This window comes from Oryx dammah, unplaced genomic scaffold, assembly GCF_014754425.2.
Source record: "Oryx dammah isolate SB20612 unplaced genomic scaffold, SCBI_Odam_1.1 HiC_scaffold_21, whole genome shotgun sequence".
NCBI lineage: Eukaryota > Metazoa > Chordata > Mammalia > Artiodactyla > Bovidae > Oryx > Oryx dammah.
In genome coordinates, this window is record NW_024070205.1 from 31386731 (window position 1) to 31394892 (window position 8162).

The 8162-nt window shown below is 55.2% G+C and overlaps 1 protein-coding gene across 1 annotated transcript; it reads right to left on the reverse strand.

Annotated features, from left to right (window-relative positions):
- Positions 1–380: 380 nt before the first annotated feature.
- Positions 381–6803, reverse strand: CUNH1orf174 (chromosome unknown C1orf174 homolog). The gene is made up of 4 exons (XM_040264198.1): positions 6349–6803; positions 2641–2751; positions 1411–1884; positions 381–988 (listed from the first exon to the last, which is right to left on the reverse strand). The coding sequence occupies exons 1-4, from the start codon at positions 6361–6363 to the stop codon at positions 875–877; spliced, it is 714 nt and encodes a 237-aa protein (XP_040120132.1). The 5' UTR covers positions 6364–6803; the 3' UTR covers positions 381–874.
- Between the last annotated feature and the right edge of the window lie 1359 nt (positions 6804–8162).

Sequence of the window (8162 nt, forward strand, 5' to 3'; positions counted from 1 at the left end):
CCTCTCCAGAGCCCACTGGGAGGGACGTGACCCAGGTGCCCCGTGACACAAGGACCTTGGCGGTTTAGCTCAGCTGGGCAGCGGTGCCCGGCAACCCTGCACCACAGAGAGCATGGCCTCGCCAGACAGCGGCCCCCCACCAAACAGGGTAGGGACGCACCCAACACCTGCCACCTCAGAGACCCCACGGCCTCACCAGAGGGGCCGTGTCCTCTCCAGTCCACAGACCTGTGCTCTCAGCTCAGGGGGCTGTACCCCCCCACCCCCTCCCCCGACTCCTGGCTGCTGAATGGACCCAAGAGCCAAGCCAGCCTTGAGCAGAGAAGACAGGACAGAATGAGCTTTCTCACTGAAGGAATACAGCTCAAGGGACAGAAAACTTCCTTAAAAACATTTTCAAAATATATTTTATTTCTTTTCCATATGGATTTTGCTCTATGTCCAAGGTAAACATAAACTTTGTGTATGGAAATAAAGGAGAGTTCTTTAAGAACTGGCATTGAATCAGTCATAAGAATGATCAAATTTTGATTATGGAAAATAAACCTGCATGTTATCAAAAGTAGAGAGCTTGAGTGAAGAGTTTTCTTGACAGAGAGGTCTCTCATTTATGAGAGAAGTTGGCTCAACCCACCACCACGTGTAGAGATGGGAGAAAACACATCACTGTGGAAACAGCAGCTTTATACCTGAGGACGTTTAGCCCCCGTGCACCAGCCTCCTGCAGGGACTGCCCACCTGTGTGGGTCAGCGCTGAGTGCTGATTACGAGCACGTCCTCTGGGAGACGTGTTTTGAATAAACCCCGTAATCTGCAAAATCATCACTGTCAATGGTACTAGACGTGCAGAGAATCAGCGTGTGCCTCTCACCCTCTACGTTTCCGCACCATCGGCGTCATCCTCGTCGTCGTCTTTGGCTCTGAAATGCATTTTCCTAAATTCGCGTCTGCTCATGGAAGGGCAGGATGAAGACACTGGCGGGAGGTCCTTGGAGGGAAGAAAACACCTGGCATAAGCCCCCTGGCTCCAGCCCCCATCGTGGGCTCAACTCCCCACTGCATGATGGAGGGAAGGAGAGGCAGCGGGTTAAAGGCAGGAGCCAGCCCGGCAGGTGTGGGCGGGTGCCCAGAGAACCACAGGCCACAGCCACGACTTCCCACTGCACAGCGGGGCCCAGACTCACACAGGGCCAGGCCTGCCCACACCTGCGCTCACCAGGGCATCAGTTCTCAGACGTAGGGGTGTGGGACCCCAAATTGGCACCTGTTTTGCTCTCTCCTCCCTAGTGACATTTCTTACTGTGTATGACCTGCACCAAGCAGCGTGCACACGTGTGGACCGTGGTCAGGACTGAGCATGCGGTCTGCCAGGGATGCCCATCCTGAGGCGGGGAGAAGCACTGGCCTTACCTGCATGAGCTCCACGTTTCCAAAGAAGCGGCTCACAGGCATTGGCTGGTTGCTGTCGTCGTCCAGAAGAGCGCTGCCGTCCATGAGCAGTGGGGCTGTGGGGCCCTGCTCCAGGTCCAGCGCCACCCCGTCCCTAGCAGGGCAGCCACCGTTGGACTCTCCTCCCACAGGAGCCCCATGTCTCGGTGGGAGCGGCTCGTCCTCAGTCTCTGCCGGGCTGGCATCGCTCTCGGTTCCGCAGCGCCCTGGGAGGGAACCAGCTGTCCCCTGGGGAGCGGAGCTGCCAGCTTCCTTTCCCAGAAGCGATGCCCCATCCTCGGCTGACGCCAGAGGTTTGTGTGTACCCGGGGTCTCGGAGGGCGTGGCAGCACTGTCACTCCGGTGTTTCTGGAGTTCTGCCTTCACGAGATGACCTTTGTCATACTTGAACTTCTTGGATGTCCGCCTGTCGGTGGCTTTGTGTGATGAGGGAGTCTGTCAGGAGAGAACATGCAAGGGGACACCAGACATGTCTTGGGATACGAAGCAGATGGCATATAATTAACACGCCTCAACCCTGGAGGCTGGTTGTCCTGCTCCTGGCCGACAGCGTCCCTGCTGGAACCATAGCTTTGAGGACAGGGTCCTTTTACTGTTTCCAGTGAAGGGGCAGTGTCCAGATGGATGGCTAGGAGAGAGTCCAGACACGCCCAGTGCTGTCCCCGGAAGGGTGTTGTGACAAGTGAAACAACAACCCAAGAACCAGCTTCCGTTTGTCTCTGCTGGGACGTGGGCTCCCAGGAGACAGAGCTCTGTGTCCCGGCGCAGGAACGGGACTTGACTCAGCGCAGCTTTAAGAAGCAGTGCCCTGGGAGATACAGGCTGGTGCGGCTGTGAGACCCAGTCCAGCCAGACCCCAGGCTGTGGCTCAGGGAGCAGCTCCAGGAGCTGGGGCTGCCTGGCTGCCAGGCCTGCAATACCCTGGACGGCAGACACAGGGCCCCTCCTTCCCCACCTGCCCACAGTGGGGAGCAGCACAGCCCGTGCCCACGTCACTCAGGCTGCCTGGCAGAGGCTGCTGAGTCCACTGCCCTCAGAGGGCAGCATAAGCCCTGAGGTGGGTCCTCCCACGGTCCCAGCACCGTGACCTTCATGCTGGTCTGTTGGCCTTGCCCCAGGCTTTCTAACGCAACGCATCTCGTGGGAAGGTGGACACTCTGCCCAGTCCTGTCTCCGAGGGGTGAGGCTCACCTGACATGCTGTCTGGGCAGACGTGGTGACGTGGGTGTCCTGGGCTGAGGCTGACGCGGCTAAGCAGCTCCGAGCTCGGAGGCGCGCTGAGGACCGCACTCCACCTGTCAGCTGGGCCAGACCAGAAGCCAGTCAGACACCCGGAGGTGGCCCCTTCCGCCCCCATGTTTTTAGTGACTGTGCAAAGACGGCAGCCTGTGTGCCTGCTCAGAAGGTTCTCGAACTTTTACAGGGTGTCCCGAGTTCTTGGTAAAAAGCGAAAAAACCAAAAAAACACTCCTCCTTGAAATCTCAGGGGAGGGGTCCCAATCCCATTAGCCTGAAGGTGCTCCAGCTGCTGGTGGACAGACCTCGATGCTGACAAACCACCCCACTGCCACCTCGCTCAGAAGGCAAATTAAGTCTTCTAGTAACAAGGAAGGGATTAGTTAAAACAATAAAGCTTACAATCATTTTATTTAAGAGTAACTTTAGGTTTTCAGAAAAGCAGCGAAGATGACAAGGGAGTTCCCGCCCCAGGCCTCCCTCAGCTTCCCTGGAGCCAACAACCTGCACGTTTGTCAAAATGAAGATGAGACCGGGCTTTATGCGAGTCTCACCCGCTTCTTCACTAACTGCTTTCTCTATTCCAGAATGGGGACACTTAGACACTTAGCAAACAACACACGAAAGCTCAAGTGAGAACGTGAAAGTGAAAGAGGTGGGTGACAGGGAGAAGGGAGTCGTGGAGGGCAAGCTACAGTAACCGAGACCTGGAGACACAGACCGGCTGGATGGGGAGCAACACGTGCCAAAGTGGAGAGGAGAGATCAGAAATCACACAAGCTCCTTGAGAAACCTTTAACAGCAGCTTCTCACCCATCCCTGCCCCGCCCCCACCCGCAGAGCCTTAGACATAAGAGATACAGGTTCGATCCTTGGGTTGGTAAGATCCCCTGGAGGAAGGCATGGCAACCCACTCCAGTATCCTTGCCTGGAGAATCCCACTGCTGCTGCTGCTAAGTTGCTTCATTTGTGTCCGATTCTGTGCGACCCCAGAGACAGCAGCCCACCAGGCTCCCTGGTCCCTGGGATTCTCCAGGCAAGAACACTGGAGTGGGTTGCCATTTCCTTCTCCAATGCATGAAAGTGAAAAGTGAAAGTGAAGTCGCTCAGTCGTGTCCGACTCCTAGCGACCCCATGGACTGCAGCCTACCAGGCTCCTCCGTCCATGGGATTTTCCAGGCAAGAGTACTGGGGTGGGTTGCCATTGCCTTCTCGGGAGAATCCCACTAGAAGACTGTAAATGGAAAAAATATGGGAGACCCCCGTTAAGTTAGCAATTACTTGAGAAAGTGGGCTTGCTTAGCAACAAAACCATGAGACAGAAGTATAAGACACGCCCTCAAACAATAAAACAGTGGTGACGTGAGCCCCACGTCCTGCCCAGTGAGCTCAGTAAGGTAATGATCCCTAGGATGTGCTCTCTGAACACACAAAATAATTTGTGGACCTTGCTTGACCATATAGGGACAAGAAAACTCCCCTGCCCAGCCTGGAGGAGGAGCTGATGATGGAAGCACGATGTCTACTCAAGAAAGACAAAGTTCTCCCCCTGTCCACTTTTTGTTTGATTATGAAACTGAAGCCTACTAAGTTCTCAGGGTGCAGGCCCCTCTCTTCCACCCACTCGTAAACCGCACAAGCATCCATTCTAACAATCTCTTCTTATCCATCACTTTGCTCTTGCTGAATTCTTTTCTGCACTGAGACATAAAGGACAGTGGTACTGGAACTCTTTGGAGGCCCAGATATGACACCAGTAGGTCTCACCGTTAAGAGTCCAACTCCAAATGTACCCATCCTGGGTCACACCGGCTTTCTCAAGGTGGGGTGTGGGGAAATGGACTGGCCCTCACGACAGCTGCCATCACCCAAGTGTTGCTGCTTAGGTTCTGCTTGTGCTGAACAGCCTTAAAAGGAGCAGCACTCCCACTTCAAACTCAGAGAGGACCCTGCTGGGGTCACATACTCATCGGAGCCCCTCTCCCTGCTCTGCCACCGGAGTTACCACGTGAAAGCCCTGGTGGCTTGTCAGGGGGACTGAGCCAAGACCCTGCCCAGTTCTGGGGCATGTGCTGTGTAGGCCCTCCAGTAGCAGCAAGGTGTGTCTAGGTGTTTTCTACATAGTCCTTAAAATACTGGGGTGCAACCGCTCCTCAGAGGGCTTGTTACCACTCAGGGCGGGGGTGGCAGACACAGTACCCAGAGTTGCTATAGTATCTAAAATGTCCAGTTTTCAACAGAAAATTAGGAAGCATGCAAAGAAACAGGCGTGCAGACCCCAAACACTAGAATAATAGCAAGTAAAAGAAACTGCCTGTGACAGCAATCAGATGCAGGATTTATCAGAAAAGAACTTCAAACTAGCCATTTTAAACACGTTCAAGAACTAAGAGAAACCATGATTAAAGATTTAATGACATCATATCAAATAGATTATCAATAAAAAAATAGACACTATAAAAAAACCAAATGGGAACTCAGGAGTTGAACATTACAATAGCTGAAATTAAAAATTCACTGGTGGGTTTGGAGTGGGCAATGCTCAAGAATAGATATGGACCAGAAGAATAAGAGAACTTGGAGATAGATTGCTAGATTACACAAACCGAAAAACAAAGAGAAATAAGGATGAAATAGAATGAAGAGAGAGAGCCTCAGAGACCACTAAATCAACCATCATACATGTAATGGGAGTACCAGGAAGAAAGGAGTACAAAAAATATTGGAAAAAATAAGGACTGAAAACTTCCCAAATTTATTGAAGAACAATGTACAAACCCAGCAATATCAAATAGCTGAATTTCAAGTAGGATAACTGCAAAGAGATCTATAATCAAATGCAACACTACAAAGGCGCAAGTCAAGGACTATGGAAGATCTTGCAAACAGCAAGAGCTCACTCAGTCGTGTCCGACTCTTTCCAGGCTCCTCTGTCCATGGGATTCTCCAGGCAATAATACTGGAATGTGTTGCCATTTCCTCCTCTAGGAGCTCTTACCCACTTAGGGATGGAACCCGCGCCTCCTGCATTGCAGGATTCCTGGGAATCCCCAAACGGCGTAGCTAAACAATCCATCACAAGTCAGGGAAGTCAGACTGGGAAAGGGCCATCCACATGGGGTCTTCAGGAGACCCACTTTTGAGTCAAAGGTACAAACAATAAAAAGGAGAGCAGACCAGGAGAGCCCAGGTGCGGCTCCCATCCCCAAGAGGCCCACCTCCCCAGGCAGGGCGTACCCAATCCCGGGCCCTAGACCGCCCGACGGCAACCAGCACCAGGAGCTACAGCCCCTCAATTCTTTCACTCTCCGGGGTGGACCCCTCATCGTGTGCCCCAACTTGGGCTGACAGACCCCTGGCCGGGCAGCGTCAGAGTATCGGGGGTTCAGACTAGCTCTGGAGAGGGAGCCCCCCATTCCAGAACTTGGTCTGGGAACATTCTCAGAGGCCCCCAGCCGGGGGGCGTAGGGTACGTGCGTCTGTGTGTCTGGTGTGTGCGTCGGGGGGCCCAAGGGCGTGGCCTGGGAGAACCCCGCTCCCGGGGGGCGTGGCCTGGGAGACCCCTTCCGGGGGTCGAGACACAGGCGGAGACCCCTCCCCTTCTCCGTCCGAGGCGTCCTGTGGCTCAGCCTCAGCTCCCACGCGGCCTCCACCCCGCCTCACCTTCCGGCTCCTCATGAGTGTGAGCGGCGCGCTGCCGCTCCCAGCCCCGCCGCCAAGGCCCCGCGCCCAGCTTGATCCTTTCCACCGGAGAAGAGATCCGGCGGCCCTTGGCTCGCGCCGCGGCGTGTGACGCCACCAGAAGACTGGCCAATCACAGCTCGGCGTCCCCAGGTATGTGACCCAGCAGACTCGGCGTTTTACGTATGGGTGGGGAGACGGCCATGTTTGTGAGGGGGCCCTCCCTTGCGGTTTCTCCAGGCGCCATGTTTAAGTGGGGCGGCGGCCATGATTACAAGAGGCGCCTCCCTGGTAGTTTCTGCGGTCCCCATGTTTAAGTGGGGCGGTGGCGACCCGGTTGAGGGACCCTGGTTGCTGTCCCTGGCCACGTGCGTGGAGGTGGGCGGAAAGGTCCTGCGTGGTGGTCTCTTCCACGCGAGTCGGGCATCTGAATTTCCCCGGTGTCGGCCCTGTCTTCTGGGCTCCGGGCGCGATACTACACAGTCTCTGGAAGTGAGCCCGCGAGGCCGTCCCCGGCCTTGCTCGCCCTGCCCGCCGCCGGGGGCGGGGCGGGCCGGCCCGGGGCTGCACAGCGCGCCGGATCGCAGGGGCTCGGAAGGCGGCGGCCTCTCCCGCCGCGAGCTCCGGGGCGGCCACCCTCGGGTGGAGCTCCCGGGTGGAGCCCCCCGCGCTGGCCCGCACCACCTGGCGGCGGCCGACGGGCGGGAACCTGCCTTCTGGGTCCCGGGGCGCGGGCGCGGGCGTCGGCGCCACGGGGCCAGGTCCACGGACGTGGCTGAAGTCCGCCGGGTTTTCGGGCCTCCAGAGCCGGGAGACACCGGCCTCTGTGCCCGCGGGAGGCTCCTTCCGGGAACCGCCCACCTTCTCATCAGGGACCCAGAATAAACGACAGTGCTGTGTACTTTTATTACTGTTCTAACAGGTGAGAACATTATCAGGAACATTAGATTTTGCACTTAAAGTGTAAAGGTTGAAGTGTGTACCGCTCGAGGGACCCTCACTCATGTGGTTCCCTGGCTCTGCCAAAGGTTTCATGCTCTGCTCTGATGGAATGACCCTCGAAGCCTGGAAAAACAGTCGATGCCCGTTTTTAGTACATAAAAACCAGGGTCCCTCAGGATCTTCCAAAAAGCCCTGCAGACTGTCCCGTCTTTAGAAATCTGACTTTTGCTAATTAGGGGGAGCTCCTTTCCATAGACTGCACTTGGGGTTTTGCTTTCGGCAGTGCATCAAGTCCTAGAGTACACACTGCACACACCTGCACAAGCTAACCCACCTGGCCTGTCCATCTTCCTTCCCAGGCCCCTGCTTCTCACCGAGTTGTTCCCCATGGTGCACAGGGAAGGGAAAAAAGACTAATGTAGACTGGCAGGAAATCCATTTGAAGAGGAAGCTAACATAATCACTGTCAGCTGCTAAGAAAGAAGCAAAGTGATACAGTGTTAAATACCTAACCTGTCCCATTTTCAGGCTTCCCAGCTGTCACAGTGGTAAAAATCCCCCCTGCCAATGCAGGAGACACAAGAGATGGAGGTTTGATCCCTGGGTAGGAAAGATGCCCTGGAGAGGGAAATGGCAACCCACTTCAGTGGAAATCCCATGGAGTTGCAAAGAGTCAGACAGGACTGAGCATGAACGTCCCATTTTCACTGGAGTGGGTTTCATAATAAGCTAGGTTCTGTGGTTTTACTTAAGGCTCCTTTAGGGCTCTGAGTTCTCATTAACCTGGGGTTGATGGTCACAAGCTAGCGTTTGGCTCCAGGTGGTTATGGTTGATGTCAGTTGAGATGAGCTGG

What these genes read in the sequence shown, in the direction of transcription:
- CUNH1orf174 (XM_040264198.1), bottom strand. An exon ending in CTGCCCAGACAGCATGTCAG is followed by an intron (nt 1,885 to 2,640) that starts GTGAGCCTCACC and finishes CTCTCCTGACAG; the next exon opens with ACTCCCTCATCACACAAAGC. An exon ending in GAAACGTGGAGCTCATGCAG is followed by an intron (nt 989 to 1,410) that starts GTAAGGCCAGTG and finishes CTTCCCTCCAAG; the next exon opens with GACCTCCCGCCAGTGTCTTC.